This window comes from Lethenteron reissneri, chromosome 10, assembly GCF_015708825.2.
Source record: "Lethenteron reissneri isolate LAM-NWPU_2019-01 chromosome 10, ASM1570882v1, whole genome shotgun sequence".
Taxonomy (NCBI): Eukaryota; Metazoa; Chordata; class Hyperoartia; order Petromyzontiformes; family Petromyzontidae; genus Lethenteron; species Lethenteron reissneri.
In genome coordinates this window covers 13,107,405-13,128,145 of record NC_083788.1, presented here as the reverse complement: position 1 = coordinate 13,128,145, position 20,741 = coordinate 13,107,405, and the positions used below count along the sequence as shown (strand labels likewise).

General features: G+C 52.0%; 2 protein-coding genes across 2 annotated transcripts in view; one reads left to right on the top strand and one right to left on the bottom strand.

The window, feature by feature from the left end:
* LOC133340676 (cytochrome c oxidase subunit 6B1) overlaps positions 1 to 20,741 on the bottom strand; it is a 240,484-nt gene that overhangs the window by 21,525 nt on the left and 198,218 nt on the right. The gene's annotated exons all lie outside the window — the stretch shown is intronic.
* Positions 11,305 to 19,620, top strand: LOC133340658 (globin-1-like). Its single transcript, XM_061549055.1, has 3 exons — positions 11,305 to 11,554; positions 13,994 to 14,225; positions 15,948 to 19,620. Exons 1-3 carry the CDS (start codon positions 11,430 to 11,432, stop codon positions 16,071 to 16,073), a joined length of 483 nt encoding a protein of 160 aa, XP_061405039.1. The 5' UTR covers positions 11,305 to 11,429; the 3' UTR covers positions 16,074 to 19,620.

Here is a 20,741-nt window from a genome sequence, read left to right as displayed (position 1 = left end):
CGCTCCAAGAGTTTGCTTTGTGTTGAAACCCAATACTGCTGACGAGACCACAACAATACTTGAAATAGATCAAGTTGTTGTTGTTGTAGTAATGGAGGCGTCTTGCATGCTCGTTCGCGATTTTGTTTTGCCCAACCCTGGATGGTGCAGCAGCAGCAGAGCAGCAGCGGTAACAGCAGCAGCGGTAGTAGCAGCAACGCAGCAGCAGCGGTAGCAGTAGCAGCAGGACGCCGAGAGTGGCCGTGTCCCCGCCGTGGCCGCTCCCTCGGTGCCTCCAGACCCGAGATGCCCCCGACTCGTAGGCGACCCATATTCCGCACGCAATCCGTGTCGGCCACGTGCTCCCCGCGCGTTATTTAGGGCGCCCGAACATTTACAAACATTTACAAACATTCCCCTGGTGGCCACGCCACGGCCAAAAGCTTCCCCCTGCAATTTCCTGCCATTTATTTCAATGTTTGTTTACGAATTTTTTGGTTGTTGTAGTCTGTAGTTGTGGATTTCCCCCCCTCCCTCCCTCCCCACCACCACCACCACCACGCTCCCCCCTGTGTCGCCTCCTCCCCCGTGCGTGGGTTTGAATTCAGACTCAGAAAGATTTCATTTCAGCTGTTCAGGACCCATTCAGCTGTGCCACGCGGAGTTCCACAGCAGGACCCACGATTCGTCGGCAGCGGCGGCCGTAACAGGGACATCGCAGTTGAATCGACATCCCCGGAGACTCATAGAGTTACACAGAGAATCATAGAGTTACACAGAGACTCATAGAGTTAGCTAGAGATCTATGTCCGGTACCTTGACTTTCTAAGTCACAGACGCATGTTGGTGTCTGTGTGTCAGTCGCGGGTTTTGGGGGGTGGTGGGAGGCTGGAGGGGGCTGAGCCCCCCTGTTGGAGGATCATCTCCACAACCCTCCCCCCCCCCGACTCAATGTATTTATAAAGATGTACACACAAGCAGACTCCATTAGTTGTAATCATTTAAGCGTTGGGCGTTGCAGCTTTTCCTCACATTCACATGAGGGATGAGGGAGGGGGGGTGAGGGAGGGGGGATGAGGGGGGTGGGGGAGGGGGGTGGGGGAGGGGGCGTAAGGGGGGATGAAGGGGGTCATTATTTTGGGGCTATCCGTTGGGGTGGTCACGTGGCCTCGCGGCGGCGCGTCCACCGTTTGCTGCCGAGGTTCGCGGTTCGAATCCGGCGGCCGCCCTGGCCATTGCGTGCCTGCGTCAGTGGTCCCAAGTTTACAACAACAACATAAATGAAATATTACAACGCTGGTGGAAATAACAACAAATATAATTTTGTATCAATCGTTGCAACCGGACTGCAAAACAAATAGAGGAACACTTGTCGGGAGGCTCCTGAAAAAAAATCGGTCATGAGACTCAGCGAGGCCTTTCCTGGCTAAACAAGCGCAGTCGTAATAATAACAACAACAACAGCAGCGGGTCCACCCACGGATTAATGGAGCAATCGCGCAATTATCCCAATCGTGCAATTACCTCCCCTGGCTTCGCCCTCCGTAGGAACACATTACAAACCCATCCCGGGGTCGTTCCTTCTGCCCTAAATGAGGCCGAACGCCCCGGGGTCATGAGCACTCGAGTGTAAGAACCTCCAATGGGAGGGGTGGTGGGGGGGGTCCAGCGCTCCGAGTGGGTCAAATCGCACCGAACGATTGAGCGCACCCTTGCAAACGGACAACGACGGAGACACCCGCAAGACAAAAGCCGTTCGCGTTCAGAACGAGGCCACGTGGTAAATGCGCGACGGCCATTTTGTCCCGGCTGGCTGTTCGCAAACTCCTCGAGTGGAATTTTCCATCCCCGGGTCCCGTCCGTCACTTTAGGTCGCGGTCGGCGGGTTTCGATGCGGCCTCTGGCAGTCTCTGGCTGTCGCGGCCGGGCGCGCAGGAAGGAGGGAGGGGTAATGTTACAAAGGCGGTCCCGAGTGCTGTTCATTGCTCCAGGGGGCGACACAATGAGCCGATGAGACTCAGCGGCAGAGCGGGCGGCTCGCTATCGGAAGGATGCGAGCTGAAATCCTGGCCGCGGGGTTTGACTCAGCCCATCTTCTTGGTCGATACAATGGGGACTATAATGACGGGTTAAATTTTTGGGGGTCAGATCGCGTAACTACATAAAAGTGTCGTTAAAACCCGCGATCAAACCCACGAAAACAAACATTTCCCATGGATGATATTGGTCGCAAAAGTCTCCTCCTGCGTGCTGAACTGATAACGAGGACCGCTTCGTGGGGAACTCAACAGCGGCTGTCCTCTGGAGAGACTCCTGCCTTCCCTCCCTCCCCCCGCCATAGAAATATGGAATTTCCACCACCGGCGCAGGGCTGCCAAGCGGAGTTGAGCTCCAATGCCCCAATGCTCATTTGAGCAGGAGATCACATTGACGCCTTGACTTTCAATAATTATTTGAAGGCAAGTTTCTGTGCATGGGGGGAGAGGGGGGGGGGGGTGACCGATCTGCTAGTAGACATCCTGACAGGCAGTTTAACACGTAGCAGGCTTTCGCGACCAACATCATCCGTAATATATGTTTTGGGTTAGATCGCGTACTAGTGACGAATTGGCCACGTTCTGTTGACGTGACAACCCTTACTAGTTGGCTGTGTCGGGTGGTGGCGGGTTTAACGACACATGTATATGTTTACGCGATCTAACCCAAATGCTTTATTATGGATCCCGAAAGTTTCCCGAGTGTGATTGTGATCACACTCTACAGAAACCTCAAGTGCTGGTGACGTATTGCTCACGGCGAGTCCTTCGTGCGGCACGTGAGTGGGTGACGAGGTGGCCGGAGTCCAGCGCGACCAGGGTGGCACGAGCTTCGTGGAGAGAGTCACGGGCAAGAGGAGGAGTCTAGAACCTGGATTTCAACTTGTGCGGGGGCATCAGCAGCGCAGACGACCAGAGGGGCGGAAAGGTTGCTGTCTGTACTCGTCTTCAAATGTCACGGCCAAAGGGCGCAGCCCTGCAATGCCTCGATCTCACCACTGCTGGCGGAAAGGGCTCCTCTACTCGGGGGGAGATTTAGAGAGCCCCCTCTACAGGGTGTGTGTGTGGCCTACTTTGACGCACGTGTGCATGTATGTCAAACTTCTCTCGCACCGTACGTGACGCCAACCGTGCTCATCGCAGGCGCGTGCCACGCTCGCCTCGCGTCTTGGAGGAGTCACAGTCCCCACGCGGCGCGCGACCTGCGGGACCCACTCGCTGCGCTGCGCCAATGGTACCGCTGGTTGGACAGAGTTGGTGGGGCAGGGGCCAGGCAAACTCAAATGCCCCCGTGAAGCCCGCACTCACACCTTCTGGTGCCAAATGTCGTGTCGACGTCGCTGAAATGCGGTGCCGGACAGAGCAGCGCGGCGGCTAATACCCACACACAAAACAAAAACCTGGGACCCTGAGACGAGACGCCGACTTGGGCCCCCCACTCTGAGCCCCCCGCCACCGCCCCCCCTCCCCGCCACCCCCTCTGCCCATTGAGTGCGGCTCGCAGTATGGCCGGGCAGGTACCCCCACGGTCAATGTCAACAAGTCGCGCTCGTGCGTAAGAGTGACGTTCGAGGGGCGATCGAGCTTAGCAGTGGCGATCCCTTATCCCGCGAGCTCGTATCCATGCGGGCGATCTGCCCTCACCCCCCTCCTCTTTCTCCCGTGGGGCCGTGGCCGTGAATGTGGGCACGGCGAGCGGGCACCACCGGCACGAGCAGCGCGCAGTGTCGAGTATTGGGAGGCTGCTCTGATTCCCACGTGCTGGCGATGATGATGATGATGACAAGCCACGTCGCTGAGCTATCATTTGTGACAGGCAGGTCGTTTCAGGGGGGGGGGGAGATCTGTATATAGCTCAGTGGGGGGGCCTTACCTGTGTAAAATAAAAAATAAAGTGTTATCGTTTTTAGAAGCATTCGTTCGTGAGCCATCAGCAGCAGCAGCAGCAGCCGCGATGTTACCGTGCCGAGCGGCCGCCCTGGTTAATACCGCGGGTTCTTACCACCCCCTGCGACTGCTCCGAGTTGTCACCGCGCTCGACCGTCCACCAGGCGACTTGCAAGAGGCCGCCGGGTCGCGCTCGCCGCTTCGCGGTGGCCGTGCGGTGTCACCAGGGTCACGGAGCGTCCTTGCCAAACTGTGAAATAACAATTTTTTTTCGCAAATTACTTCGTTGGGTAAAACCACAAACTAACATAGCCCCCCCCACCGCCCCTCTCATTACATTTCTTACTTTACCTCCACAATCAGAATATGTGTCTGCTGCTACAAATGTTCACGTGACAAGCCACTTGGTTGAGCGATCCTGTTGTGGCCAGGTCGCTTCTGAAAAAGAGCTACAAGGCTCAGTGCGGCCTTAGCTGGGAAAAGTTAAAAACCCCATGAAGTAGTCGTGCAAGGCGGTGTCAACAAGATGCGCCGTGAAAGACCCAACGCAGAAGATCCCTGGGTTTGAGTTTCCACGAAGCTCACGGTCCACCCTGAATTGCATCCACTGCACAAACCGTGGCGGTAGATGCGGGCACTCGTTGCACGCATGGAAAATACATAAAAGAGAAAACTCTTTGAGTGTGCGACTGTGGCCGTCTAAGACAGGCCGTGACGACGTGCACACGACGCAGTGGCCGACCCACAGATGCGGTGGAGGACATCGCAGCGACTCCAATGCAACCTAACGCGGTTATGCGGCCGGACCACCTGAATGTGAAAGCGTGAGTCGTCGTGCTGCATCGACATCAGCCGTGCGAAAGAAGAATAAGACGAAGAAGATATAGAAGAAGAATTAGATAAAGACGAAGAGGAGGATAAATAAGATAAATAATATAAAGAAGAATATAAATAAGAAGTAGATACAGAAGAAGCCGAAGAATAAGATAAAAAGAACATAAATTAAAGAAGAATATAGAGAAGATAAAGAAGAAAAAGTCGAAAAAGATACCAAATAAGTTAAATAAGAAGAAACTCATCGAGGCCCCACGGATGACCATAGTCCCCCACCTGCACCCGGGGCAAGTCACGTGTTGTGATTCGGCCCCAACGAATCTCCACGCGCGCAGGAGGAGAAGCTCGCTCTGTGTAAGACGCGTGCGGCACGTGCTCGGTGCAGATTGATGGCAAACTCGACGGCCACGCCAATGGCCGCTGCTAAGTAAGGTCGTAGGCACGGTCCGGTTATTAAAAAAAAAAATCTTAAACAAAAACTGAAAAAGGCGCCTGGCTTGTCAAACAGCTTCGCCCTGCGGGTTTTATCGTGACTCGTGGTCGCGGGCCTCAGAGTTGTGTTTGCTGGGAAGTAAACACGGAGCGCGTGCGTCACGAAAACCCATGTGACTTCGCATTCCTGAGTTTTCCCAAACAGAGCTTCTTTGCGGGGGGGCTTCATGCCCCCCCCCCCCATCTCCTTCCTCACCGCCTTCCCGTTCTCCCCAGACTCCAGAGAGCTCCCTCCCTCCACCCCCCCCCCACCTCTCCATTCCAATCCCGACTCTCTCACTCGCCGCGCTCACGTCTACACGCGACCGAGCTGTGTGGCCTCTCAGATGCTGAGCCCCCCCCCCCCAATGCCCTTGCGATGCAAGACAGGCAGCAAACGTGGTGCAGATGCATGAACGTGCTCCTGCAGGCGTTTGCTATTGGGCGAGCGAACCCAGGACTGCCACGGTGCCGAACCGTTGGTGGCTGGCTGGCGGCCCGCACGCGCGCACGGACGCCAATCGCCACCGACACGACGAAGGTGGATGATAAAATAATTCTCACGACGTTTCGGCCACAACGCAAGCAGCCGTCTTCAGGTGGAGAACAGGTCTGTCGAGAAGGCAGAGTTTGAATGGCACGCCCCAGGCTTGGAGCGACTATTTATGCTGCTGGGATGGTGGGGCGAAGAGCGTCTTGACAAATAATTTGCATATCAAGAGGAATTTAGCATATTTATGGGAAATGCAGATATGCGAGTAGTACTTCGTGAGAATTATGTTATTATGTTTTATTTTTATTATTTTATTATTTTCATTCTACGTGACTTTACCGAAAGAACCAAGAAGATGAATCCCTGCAGTCACGAAGGTGGATGAGTCCATCTGTGCGGAACTTGCGTTCGTTTTTGTTTTGTTTGCTAACGGGTGATGCAGTTCGTTCCCTTGTGTGTTGGTTTTCTTTCGCGCCGCACGTAGCCAAACCGCGCGAGTCGGAGGTGCGGGGGAATGACATGAGACGTAGCACACGAAAAGCGGTTCTGAAGAAATGCCACTCGTTGTTGGAATTGTCCGAGGATCTCGATGCAAGCAAGGGTGGCACACTCGGGTTTTTTTACAATCGGGTTTAAGTGTCTTTTATATTAAACCCGATCGTCTGAGATTGGGAGAAATCCGGTTTAATTGGTTCAAACAAAAAAAACCCGATGCCTGCCGCTGGAAAAATCGGGTTTTTTCCACCCATGGATGCAAGACCCTCCTGAAAAATGGAGTCTTGAGGTTGAGTCAGGTTTCTCTCGATGAATAAAAAGCATTATTATTATTCATCAGCCATGGTCAATCCACTGCTGGACGAAGACCTCTCCAAGTCACCACCACCATCATCATCATGATTCATAATAAAAGTTTTTTGGGTTAAAACGCGTTATTTATAAATGTGTCGTAACCCTCCACCACCCTACACGGCCAAACAGTAAAAAAATGTGTCACGTTGACAAAAGACAAATAGTTCACTACTTTAGCCCACCGGTGTGTTGAAGAGTGATTCAACATCATCATCATGATGATGATCATTAGCCAAGGCCTCCCCCAAGCTGCCACCCTCTCTCACGATCCAGCGATGTAACCACTCACCAGGCACCTGCTGCAGCAGATTTCATGGCTCCATCTCCTTGGTGGCTGTCGTCTCGGGCGCGTTCCGTCCCTTGGCTGCCACAACATCGCTGTCCTCAGCCGTGATGCATCATCTTTGTTATTGTTGTGGGGAAGTATGACTTCGCCTTGGACATGACGCGTAACAATAGGCACTGCTCCGTTGTTGTGTCTCCCATGGTGCTGTTGTGCATTCACATACTTGACTTTCATCAACAAAACATTTACATTTTTTTACTTTCTTAGTGTTTGATTTATTACGCATTGTCCACTAAAACCGCTGCTCTTGTGAATGTCAACACTGCTCATTTGTCAACTTCAAATATTTGACGCTTCCTTAAAGCCCCAGTTTTTAAATATGAATACGGTCGTTTCCTATAATAGTAGCTATTAAGTATAACAGACACACACTTCAATAGTCACGAAGCAGTATTACGAAATCAACTCATTTGTATTCAAAGTAACATTGTGGACTGTTGCGAGAGCGCATTGCGTTGGGGGAAGGTTTGTTGTCGAGAGTCCAAGCCGCAGCCCACTCGGCCATGCGTCCCTGGGCCCAAACACCACCACCGCTACCACCACCACCATCACCGCCACCGCCATCACCACCACCGCCACCACGACCGCCGCTACCACCACCGCCACCACCGCCATCACGACCGCCGCTACCACCACCGCCACCACCACCACCGCCACCACCACCGCCATCACCACCGCCGCTACCACCACCGCCACCACCCCTACCACAACCGCTATCATCACCGCCGCCACCGCCACCGCAATAAAAATAGAATCGACCTGCCCTCAATTCCTGATAGGGAGAAATCTGAAAAGTAAACCGACTGATTCACAGCCATGGGACTCAACATACAGAGAGAGATGTAAGGCTACGTTATTGACGAACGTGCTATGGTTTTTATTTTCGTAAGTTGTTATTTAACCAAATCATTTACGAAATGTATTGGCTACCTGTACACATCTCACTTTCTCTCTCTCTCTCGTCCTTTGTTATCTCCTTCCCCGGCACCTCCGATGGGCACGGTTGGCGACGTACAGTGCGAAAGAAGTTCAACACACACACACAAATCGCGACGCGTCCGGCAGGGTGCCCCCTCCAATGCACACCCGTGCATTTATGCTTCACGGCGCGGTCTCGTTTTTAGTTTTTATTCTCCTCCTCTTCAAAGCGCCGTGGAGTCGTGAAGACGCCCGCATCTGCAGGTTGCCAGCGGCTGAGCTCGTCAGCAGACACGTGACTTCAGGTGTCGTCAGTGCACAAGTCGGGCACTCGACTCGCGATTTAGCAGAATTACACCTCCAAGCTTCGCAACCAAAGGATTCCACTTGTGTTTTATATTAATTTAAATCTGCATCAATGTGTCTCGCTTTTGTGACACAATTATTACGTTGTGTGTGTGCGTGTATATATTGCGAGTGTGTGGATAATATTGCTGATGTTCATATCCACTGCTGGATGAATACGCCATATTATAATCCACCAGCCGCCGTATCGGTCACGCTTTGACCGCCGCTCGGTCCTGGCTCGGATATCACCCGCCGCTGGTGTCTGCCCGTGGCCGGGGATCGAACTCAGGCGGCGGCTGCGCTGGAGCAAATGCGCGTTCCACGGCAAACGCGTGTGGCTCGCAGCAGCCGCTGCGTGTAAGGTCCCCGGCAGTCAACGCTGTGCACTCGGTCACATGTCAATTGTCAGTTGCAACGGGCGTATAGGGGGTACAATTCTCAAATGTCATACTCTGTCCCGTTGTTCATTTATGCGTGAAGTTTTTTTCTGTGTCCATATTTTCCGTCGCAAAATGGGACGGCGTCGTCACCGGTGAATCGTTCCTGAAGTGGATGTGTGTTTAATTTTACGTGGAACTAGGAGCCATATCGTAAAGAGAGTTCTGGTCCTCGCCTCTAAGATTGGCAGTTCACCAGCACTGATTTAAGAATGCCTGACACTGCTGATGAGAGACTGAATGTCGAAAACCGGTCCAGAGATTTTGCTTGTGCTGAATCAATGCTGCTGAGATGACGCGCTCCCAGAAGGCCGTGCGGTTTGACGGGTTGCGTGTTTAGTTTTCGTGTCCTCCCGCACGGTTGGCTATGTACGGTGGGAAAGAAGTTACACCATATATGCATTCAAGAAATACTGGTTGATGTGGAGAGAGGGAGATGTGAAGGACATCTATTATTTGATCGTTTGATTTTGTTGTATAAAGTAGGGCTATTGATGCTGTAGGATTATTGATGACTATTGACCATATTAAAAAATCACCGCAGTATGCCTTCATGCATTTTCATTCCGTTAAGTATATTTTAGACCAGGTCGGAGTCCATTAAGGCCAGAAGTGTATTTCTCAGGGGAGACCTGGGGATAAATAAACAAATTGCAACACGAATTAAACAGGCCGGAGACATCGTGAACGTCAGAAGGGTGGTGGCGCAGTGGTTGACACTCGCCACTTACAGCAACAAGCCCCTGAGTTCGATCCCCGTTTCGTGCGCCTTTCGGCGTGGAGTTTGTATTTTTAAATCCTTTATATTAAGTTCGCGTGCTTGCGTGCTTGCTTGCTTGCTTAGGACCGTGCAAATCTTTCGGTCGTTTTTTAACCCACTTCCCGTGATCCAATCGAGCTGACATTTTCCACACATACTCGTTGTGCCAGACAATTATTGTTCGTGAAAAAAAATTCCCAAAATGTTACACTTTTTAGGCAAAAAAAAATTATTTTACATATATTCAAATAGAACACATTCATGGCTTTGGCTGAACGTCAGAGTGTAAGAGCCCAGAGCGTAACCCCTCCACAGGCCGTGGCGGAATAGCGCAGTTGGTAGCGCCCTCGCTTCCCATGCCAAAGGTCGCGGGATCGATCCCCGCGTCCTCCAAAGGCGAGTATATTTTTAAATCCTTTATATTAAGTTCGCTTGCTTGCTTAGGACCGTGCAAATCTTTCGCTCGTTTTTTAACCCACTTCCCGTGATCCAATCGAGCTGACATTTTCCACACAGACTCGTTGTGTGTGACAATTAATTTTCGTGAAAAAAATCCAAAATTTTACACTGTTTAGGGAAAACAAATTAAGTATTTAATTACCAATTGCTTAATGGTGGCAGACAATCATCTGACCCATAGGTGGCAGCCATCTCAAGCCAGAGGACGAGAGGACTCTAGCCGCCACGCATATAAAAGATTTATAGTGAAAAACTTTGTTTTTACGGGTTTACTTGTTAAATCCTTTATATTAAGTTCACTTGCTTGCTTGCGTGCTTACGATCGTGCAAATCTTTCGGTCGTTTTTTAACCCACTTCCCGTGATCCAATCGAGCTGACATTTTGCACACAGACTCGTTGTGCGTGACAATTTCTTTTCGTGAAATTTTTTTCTCCAAAATTTTACACTTTTTAGGTAATTTGGTTTTTTATTTAATTACCAATTGCTTAATGGTGGCATGCAATCATCTGACCCATAGGTGGCAGCCATCTCAAGCCAGAGGACGAGAGGACTCTAGCCGCCCGTTTCAAAGACCAATGTGGGCTGGGTTGTGGCCCATTGAACACGCATATAAAGGATTTATAGTGAAAAACTTTGTTTTTACGGGTTAATTTCCCCCCCCTCTTCTGCAGTGAGTGAGTGGAGTTTGTATGATCTCCCCCTGTTCTGCAGTGAGTGTAGTTTGTATGATCTCCCCCTGTACTACAGAGTGAGTGAGTGGAGTTTGTATGTTCTCCCCCTGTTCTGTATGGATTTCTTGCGGATCCTCCGGTTTTCCTCCCATAGCTTAAAAAAACTCTCCAATGTAACTGGCATTGACATTTTAAAAAATCATCCCAATGCTGAACACTGCAAATTACTCCATCGAGATTATACATCGCAGCAGTAGCAGCAGCAACATCAGCGCTCCCTGCTGCAAATAATTAACAGGATGCTCCCGAAAGAAAGAAAAGTATTACAAGTCAACGAAGCGTTTTAATTTGACAGCCAACTGGTTCCCCGTGCAATATATTCAAAACAAGTTACACACTCTAACGGCCATCACTGGGGTTTTTTTTACCTTCTTTCCCATGGCGTTAGAGAAAACGAAACGCAACCGGCTACTATTACGTATGCGTAACTCGGGGAGTGACTGCGCGTGCGTAACTCGGGGAGTGACTGCGCGTGCGTAATTCGGGGAGTGACTGTGCGTGCGTAACTCGGGGAGTGACTGCGCGTGCGTGCCTCGGTAACCTGGGATGCGCCTGCCTACGTGACTCGCCGCTATCAACCAAACGGCGGAGCAGCAACACAAAATAAACCTCCTAACATTGTTTGGGGGTAGACGCGGGGGTGGGTAGGTGGGTGGGTGGGGGCGAGGTGGAGGGGGGAGGGTCAGGGTAGGGGGGGGGTATTGGTTATTTTTTTGGCCAGGAGGCTCCTCGGCAGAAGCCACGCGTGTCGTCTTCGCGGACTCGCCTATATAAGGGGAACACATTCGCTTGTGGAGCCGCAGCCTCTCTCTCTCCTCTTCTCTGTGCCTCTTCAATTCGTGCCGTTCCAAAGTCTCCGCAGCAGCAGCAGCAGCAGTCATGAGTGCCATCGTGGACAGCGGCAGCGCCCCGGCTCTGAGTGGAGACGAGAAGGCGGCCATCAAGAGCACGTGGCCCTCCGTGAACGCCAAGGCCGAGGACGTCGGCGCAGAGATGCTGGCCAGGTGAGGCGGTCGCTGCCCGGGGCGGCCGGGCGGGCAACGATCGATAACGGATTCGAATGTCCACCCCGAGGTTTGTCGTTTTTCCTTGCGTCGTCATCGATACGGATTTGAATGTCCACCCCGAGGTTTGTCGTTTTTCCTTGCGTCGTCATCGATACGGATTCGAATGTCCACCCCGAGGTTCGTCGTTTTTCCTTGCGTCGTCATCGATACGGATTCGAATGTCCACCCCGAGGTTCGTCGTTTTTCCTTGCGTCGTCATCAATACGGATTCGAATGTCCACCCCGAGGTTCGTCGTTTTTCCTTGCGTCGTCATCGATACAGATTCGAATGTCCACCCCGAGGTTCGTCGTTTTTCCTTGCGTCGTCATCGATACGGATTCGAATGTCCACCCCGAGGTTCGTCGTTTTTCATTGCGTCGTCATCGATACGGATTCGAATGTCCACCCCGAGGTTCGTCGTTTTTCATTGCGTCGTCATCGATACGGATTCGAATGTCCACCCCGAGGTTCGTCGTTTTTCATTGCGTCGTCATCGATACGGATTCGAATGTCCACCCCGAGGTTCGTCGTTTTTCCTTGCGTCGTCATCGATGCGGCTTCGAATTGTCCACAATGAGCATCGTCCTTCTTCTTTGTGCCGTAATAATCGTCATCGTCGTCGTGCGTATTCTACGCAGACAATTCGAATGCAAACGCGTCTAAGGTGTCTTCGTGTTCGAAAGAGAGAGGGGAAAAAACCGATGGCCTTTCGTGTTGTTGCTGTTTTACGCTGTTGTGCATTGTTCGTGTAATGCGATGCCCGCGCTTTGAGAATGCTGGCACTTAGGGACCTGGTTTGTCCTTTGAGTTTTTTTTTATATTTATCTATTACTCATATCCCCCTAGGCAGTGAGCGCTCACGTGGTTGAAATAGGGGCACTTAATCAGCCATCATCATGCAGGCGAAGTCGTGTCCGTCACGGGCGCTATTCACTCCTCAAGCTCACGAATCGTGGCCTCCGCGCGGTCTGTCCTTCATGGCTTAGCACTCGGCATGAAGTGCCCTCATTTGATTGTGGAGTGGCATCTCTTGTGGACGTGCAGAGAGGGGGGCACGGGGAGAGGCGAGAAGCCCACGAATAACTCAGCATCCCCGATAACCCAAATATTCCAAACCGCGTGTCAAACATTAAAGTTCGGATTTTCGGTCTGCTACCGTCACTTCATTTTTGTTTACGTTTAATGTAATCATCATTCGCGTGCGTGTCTGCTATTGACGGTCTTGTATTTGCATCACGGCTGCGTTGTTGAGTCGATGACCCCCGACTGTCTGCTGAGATTTACAATCCCCGCGTCAGCCGTGTGCTTGTCAGAATGAGAGTCTTTATTTTGACGGCAGGAGGAATCCGATCAATCGCAAAGCTCTTCATTGTTTTTCTCACAGGTACCCAGTACGTGGTTAGAGCCTTCGGTTCAGCATTGGTGGGAGGGTGAGGGGGGGGTACACAGGGATCCGCAGTCTCCATGTGACCTCTCCCTGGTTCGCCAGACGTCAACACCCAGAGCCGGACTAAGCTAATGCGGAGCCTGTAGCAGACATTATAAAGGGGCCCTAAATAAATAAATAAAACCACGTAAATATTAAAACACGTAAATTATTAACTTGCATAGTAAAGTAATTGTATTTTTTCATTTGCTATGCATCCAGATAATACGACAAATCGCTAACCTTCTTAAACACCCAGTCGTTCGTAAAAGTTGAAGGCAGTATAGTACTATAGTAATAGAGCAAGTGCAGAATCACTGAACCGGAATTGATAGCTTGAATGCATTTCGCGCGGGTCCCTTGAAAGTGCGGGGCCCGTAGCTACTACATGTGTAGCTACTACATATGCAGCCGCTACATATGCAGTAGCTGCATGTGTAGCTACTTTTGCTACGTGGATAATCCGCCACTGGTCAACACTGGCCCCGCCAGATACCCACCCTCTCCAGGGGCACTCTCTCTCTCCCGGGTCCCCTGCCCACAGCAGCAGCCGAGCGAGCGCTGATGGTGGCCCGCTCTCGTTCACTTACTGAACCAAACCGTTTTGTTTTCTTTCATTTAACCGCTGAGCTGCATAGCTCTAGTTGAGAAGCGACCAGGCTATCTCGCAGTTGATCAGAGGCTCAACGGAAGCGGACGTTTATAGCAGCCGAATAATCTAAAGAGAAACGTTGATTCTAAATGTGGAGGGGGGGGGGGGGGAAGCCGTAGGACTCGGAGACAAAATCCACGCGACCACGAGAGGAGAGATTGCAAACTCCACATATACAGCCGGCGTCGGGGTCGGGATCGGGATCGAACCCACAACCTCCTGCACACCAGGCGAGGTAGTTAATACCTCCTAGCCACCACGGCGCCCTAACCAACATCGCCGCTGCCACCATCACCACCACCACCATCATCATTGCAGATTCATCAGCAGCAACGGGGACGTGAAGAAGTACTTCCCCAAGTTCAAGGACATCTCGTCGCAGGCCGAGCTCAAGTCGTCGGCCAAGGTGCGCGACCACGCCAAACGCATCATGGCCTTCGTCAACGACCTCGTGGACAACATCGACAACCCCGGCGCGCAGACCGCCAAGCTGCACTCGCTGAGCGCCGAGCACGCGGAGAAGTTCAAGGTGGACCCGCAGTACTTCAAGGTGCGCACTCGCTCCTGCCGCACGCTGCTCCGCGCGAACAAAACCGCACACCGGAACCCTGCACGCTGCGCCCCGCAAACTCGGCCCTTGCACCCCGCCACACTGCACCCCAAACACACCGCACACTGCACCCAAAACACACCGCACACTGCACACCGCACAATGCACACCGCACACTGCGCCACACTGCACTACAAACACACCGCACACTGCACACCGCACAATACACACCGCACACCGAACCCAAAACACACCCCACAATGCACACTGGACCCTGCACCCCACCACACTGCACTCTGGACCCTGCACACTGCACTATGCACACTGCACCCTGCACCCCAAACACACCGCACTCTGCATACCGGACCCTGCACGCTGCACCCTGCACACCGCACGTGCACTCTGCACGCTGAGCCCCAAACACACTGCACTATGCACACCGCACACCACACCCCGAACCCAAAACACACCGCACTCTGCACTCTGCACCCTGCACGCTGCACCCTGCTCGCTGCACCTTGCACACCGCACGTGCACTCTGCACGCTGAGCCCTGCACTCTGGACCCTGCAACGCGCACACTGCTGAAATCGCCGGATCGCATTTGACAAAACAAAAAAACACTTTGTCGACCAAAATGTTTCGTCACTAATTTCGTGAACAAAATTGAACACTAGAAGAAATACCCTGGGGAATATATATATATAACTAAATTACGTGAAACGTGCACAGCATTTGGTGTGGACCAATCAGTCTCAAGGACAATGCATATATTATCATAGTGTTTTTTTTGTTTGCATTTGACTGCAAGTATTGTGGTTAATGCAGACATGAATCCTTGTAAAAAGGTTTCAGTTTTGTTGCCAGAAAAAAGGGGAAAACCCTATTATTAACATATAAATGTTCTGTCTGATATTGAAACACGGCTGATAGTGTTCGTTGAGATAAAACAAATTTAGTTTTGTTTGTTGTTGCTGTGGCAGCGTGGAGCTGTAAAACGTGTTATTGTGTCTGCACAGACATATTTATATATGTAATATGGGTGCTTGCACTGGGGGCAATCTCGTTAAACTAAGATCGTGATCGGGTAACGACGTCTGTGCATCCTCCTACCAACACCGCGAAGTGATTTGGATGCCACCCCGCGGCCCATTTGTGCAGATCCCGTAGACAGTAAAACCCTTACCCCCCCCCTGCCCAGCAAGCCACCCAAGTACGATTACCGAATCATCTGCATTGTAAGGCGCTGTGCAAAGTAAGACAGATCCCACACCGTCAGTTTGGTGGACGCATTTAAAGTTGTTTTGTGGGTTTTCTTTTTGCTCTGCGATGCTACAGCGCCTTGTGACCCGCGGGTAAAATTATTAAACAAATATGGTCAGTCTTACATTAAAATACGGTGGGGGGGGGGGGGTGTTGGGTCTTATAATCTGGAGAATAAGGAAACACGGGAACACGTGCTTGCTGGCGGTGAGCCGCACGTTCGTCAAGGCGTCAAACTGGACGTGAGACATCAACATCACGGTCCCACCCTGACCCTCATCCTGACCCCGACCCTAGCCGTGACCCTAGCCGTGACCCCAGCCCTGACCCTCACCCAACGCGGGCCAATGGCTTCACGGAGCCAGGCGGCTACTACGCGAGCGGGCGGCTGTGCGGCCCCTGTGTGCACCCCGCGTGTGCGGCGGCCCTGACCGCGGCCCGCTGCTCCCCTTGCTCGCAGGTCATCTCCAACGTGCTGCTCGACATCCTGGGCGAGACCTTCGGCGCCAGCTTCAGCGGCGCCACTCGCTCGGCCTGGATCAAGCTCCTGAGCATCATCTGCATTGGGCTGCGCTCGGCTTTCTAAGCGGGCGCTCCCCCCTACTACCCCCCCCCCGCTTGACCCCCTCCCTTCCCCCACCCATCAACCCCCTCCCCCCACTCCGTACTCTGCGGGTTAACTCGGCGGCACAGCTTTGGGGAAGGGGGGCAGAGCGAACGGTGGTAACATTGAAACGATCGTAGCGACGAAGAGCGGTGCGTGGGGTTTGTCCCGCCGTCGCGCGATGAGTTCTCGAGATTCGCGAAATCGTTGTGGCGGTGTTGTTGTTTTGTTTGATGTCGTTCGGCACCACATTGTAGATCCTGCTGAGCTTAAACGTCGCGGCGATGAAACGCGGCAACGCATCGGAGGGCGCGACCGTGGCACCAGCGGCCCGCCCGCGCGCGCAATTAAGTTTTGGCGGAAATAAAGTTGATTCAAGAAAGTTAACGAAATGAAGTCGATACAATAAAGGTGTAGCCCGCTTAGCGGAGGTGTCGCTCAATGCCGCCGCAGTCGCTCACCGCAGGGGGTTGCCGTCGGCAACAAAACAACAACAGAGAGACAACACCCGCGCCGTGGCCACGCCGCAATTTCTTAAAAAACAAATGAAAATCAACGTGGAAATGAAATCGCTTTGCTCGTTCATCCCCCCCCGACTCCAAATGTTGTGACGTCGCCGCATAGGATTGGTGAGACGGCGGTGGCGATGTCGACGATTCAACATCGCGCCAGTCGCTTCTTCTCACACGGGGCGGCCCATGACCCCGAATGTATTCGTTTCAGTCTCCGATTTGTCGCTTAAATAAAGAAGTAGGAAAGATGACGTTACTCTGTCACCGGTTATCCGCGACAGGTGCTGATTTGGGAACTTGGCACGCGTAAAAAAATGTTCAGCGTTAAGCGAGAATTTCCGTCCCTTGAATAATTGTGATATTGCCCAATTCATTCCATACACCTTATAGAGCCACGCACTACACAAGTCATATGCTTAAGCATGCTTTCATTATATTTTTGTACGCTAGTGATCCATGTCTATATCGGCTAAACATTCCTAGAAATGCCCGCTTAAGGCGTCGCCTTCTGCGTTGGTAAACTCACACACACGACGGTTGGATGAACGGAACAAATTCGCTTCAAATGCGCCCGACGGTGGCTCTCAGAGCCGCGTACACTATCCCCGGCGCCGCTGCGTGTTTTCGTGACTGCGCCCACCGAGACAGCCGCTGTTTCGTGGGGCGATGCTGCGGAGCGGGGCTCCCGTCAGGTTCCTGAGCGGGCATCCTGACTCGCCCCCCCACCCCCTCCCGCCCTGGCCGTCTCTCAGCTCACCAATTAAAGTGGCCGTCTCTTAGCTCACCAATTAAAGCGGCCGTCTGCGGTCACAGCACCTCCCACGGTGTCTCAGCTACCTCATTGTTGTGGCATTTTTTAAATCAGGAAATTCATGTGGGGGGGCATTTCTTCTTCCCGAGCCTGTGGGGCAGAGTTGTTGGCAGACTCCAGTCCTCGTGACCCCCCCCCCCCCCCATTCAAAGGCCATCCACGATTCCGTCTTTCCGCCTTTTTTGCCAATTTACTCCTCGAATGCAAATCCGGCATTTCCACGTTGCACGCGCGCGATGATTGTTTAGCCTTAACAGACTGTTGGGGCGCGCGGGTGTGTGAACACACACACGCGCGCGCACACTGCGATCCCAATCTTCATTTGAATCGGCTCTATTTAGGCAGACAGCGATAATCTCTGAACGCGTCACGTAGGACGTGTTTAGCAATCATCTGGCGCGTGCAGCGTGGGGCGAGTTCATTTGTATTTGAATGGGGGGTGGGGTGGGGGGGGCAATAAATCGGTGAACGCGGGAAGACAGCGCGTGGTGGTGGTGGTGGGTCACCGGGAACGAAGTGTGGGGCAGTCTGCTATGGGTTATATTCTCATCTTGACGGCAGTTCATTTTGTCAACATTGCTTTTTGTTTTTGCCGAAACTTGCGTATGTCTCCATCATTGAACACGGGGGGGGGGGGGGCGATGGTGATATTGATACATCCACCAGACTGACGGCATACTTACTGCCCGTCCGTGTCGTAAGACGTCCTCTCTTAAAGTGTAACGTGAAACGGGGCGATTCGAAGGCCAGTCGTCTTGACCCACGCCGCGGGCTTCCACGCGTTCGCGGCCATGTCGCCAGCGTCGCCGCGTGCACCTCTGGGCCAATCAGGGACGAGCTACCGCAGAGCAACGGCTCGGCCAATCACGGCACCGCGCCTCCGTGGGCAAGCACATCGATTAGAGAGTAGAACCACTCAATGCCCCGGCAAAGTATAAGACAACACAACGCTTGCTTTGTTTATTTGTTTAACCTCTACCGGTCCGTAGTGTCCTTTTTTACGGCATTCATGGGGGGAGGAGTGGGATTTAAAAAGAAATAAAGCACAAAATGACACGAAGCAATTCCTACTCGGCGATTGTAATCCCACAGGCGGGTGTTGGGTGGTGGAGATGTGGAGTGGTGCAGTGTGCATCCCGTGGCATGTGCGTAACGGGTGGCTTCTTCTTGAATGCGGTGTTTTGATTTTTTTAAAATAATAAATTCGGTCATCCGGGGCGTCAGCACGACACGGGGGTAATAGGAGTAATCGTACCCACTCTCCAGAAGCCACGCCATGATTATGCCACCACTGCCCAACACCGCAACATTGCCAAATAACGTGTCCACTAAAGATGAGACACCTGGCTGAGTTTTAACGTCACGATTCAAACTGAGACTCGCGGAGTTCATCCGATGGTAACTCTGCATTTTATGACGCATTTAATCCGGTGTGCATTTTTCAAAGTCACCATCCGTACAGAGTGGGGTTTTTTGTGTATTTTTACTCGCTGTGACAATGTACTCACAATGATGGCCATTATACTTAGACATTTACGTCTCCTTTTTTAAAATATCATATTGCTAGTACAGTAGTTACTCGTAGAAATGGTAAAACGTTTTTTACACGAATTTACCTTCTTTTTTTAATCCTCAGCATTATCTGCAGACGTACGAGACAAAAATCAAATGTCCCTACGGTTTGTTTTTTTGCAGTCGAATGAATTTAATATCACGCCAATATCGCGAGCGCAAATATAACCGATGGTTTTTGTGCGCGACGCACACACTTGCCGAGACGAATTACGAATCACGCGGTGTGTAATCTATCACGCGTCGAATTCTATACGGACTGCACTACACTACACACACATCCAACACACACACACACATCCAATACACACATCAAACACACAAACACACATCCAACACACACACACATCCAACACGTGCGCGCGCACACACGCACGCACGCGCACTTCCATCAAAATCATCGTCATCGTCAAATCCATTTTCAGTCCACTGTTGGATGAAGGTATTTTAGGGTTCGCATCTGAAAGGCGGACAGCCCGTTCCTGTTGCCTAAGCGGCGAGTTTCAGGACTCGGGGGAACTTTGCGACTGCTGTGAGCCAACTTCGCTCCGGGGGCTCGCGATGGTCTCATTCTATCGGGTTCATTGTCCGGCTGGCCTCCAAGTGTAATAATATACACGCAAGTACACGCGCATTGGTATGCTGTGTTGTTTACTGACACACACGATACACACACACACACACGCGCACGACAGATACGGGAATATGTGTACGCGGAGAAATGTAAACCGGCATTTGGTCGTTGAAAGGCAGACAAACAATACTCTACTCATCGTCGTTCGCAAGGTGCACGTTGGGCAAACAGTTTGCGTTGGGCTCATCCAGCAAGCCGAGGTCTCGTCCATTCACTGGACGCATCTGGCTGGGCCCAGCGAAACGTGGTGGCTCGCTCAGGTGAAAGGCTGCCGCCTAGAATGCATAGTCCATACATTTGTAACCTTAGCAAGACATTTTTAACAAAGTAAGATCAGGGAATTAACATAATCCTATACTTTTTTTTTATAACCTCTAGCAGTTATGATTATAGTCGTATATAAGCATTAACGCACGCACACTCACTCGTACTTGCTTCACGTGGCACATTGGCTCACAGACGTACACACACACATTCATTCAAGCGACACACACATTCATTTAAGCGACACACACATTCATTAATTCAAGCGACACACACACATTCATTAATTCAAGCGACACACACACACATTCATTCTTTCAAACGAGTTCAAAACTGGGGGAAATTTGTCCTCGAGACGGCGAAGAAGAATGTGCGTGCAGCGTGTACGGTGCAGTGTGCAGGGTGCAGTGTGCAGGATGCAGTGTGCAGGGTGCAGTGTGCAGGGTGCAGGGTGCAGTGTGCAGGGTACAGTGTGCAGTGTGCTGTGTGCAGTGTGCAGGTGCAGGGTGGAGCGTGCACGGTGCAGTGTGCAGGGTGCAGTGTGCAGGGTGCAATGTGCAGGGTGCAGTGTGCAGGGTGCAGTGTGCAGGGTGCAGGAGGCCACTAGCGGCCCTCTGTGGCCTTTAGTGGCCCTCTGGTGGCCTTTGTGCGGCCCCTGACGATACACAAAGAGTGAGAACACCCCCAGCACCATCACCATCATCATCACCGTGCTGCTGTCAAACTCCCCACTGAGCTCGAACGTGTGGCGGCTCTCACACAGTGACGATGCCTTATCGGTGAAAGTGCCCCCCCCGCCCCCTCTGAGAATGAGTGAAGAACACTGCCGGCCTCGGTGATGGCACGAGCCGCTGCTG

Bases quoted from the DNA above. Each gene is read 5' to 3' on its own strand.
- LOC133340658 (XM_061549055.1), top strand. From the start codon at position 11,430: ATGAGTGCCATCGTGGACAGCGGCAGCGCCCCGGCTCTGAGTGGAGAC. The intron at 11,555-13,993 runs GTGAGGCGGTCG...TCATCATTGCAG, and splicing joins GGCGCAGAGATGCTGGCCAG to ATTCATCAGCAGCAACGGGG. The intron at 14,226-15,947 runs GTGCGCACTCGC...CCTTGCTCGCAG, and splicing joins TGGACCCGCAGTACTTCAAG to GTCATCTCCAACGTGCTGCT.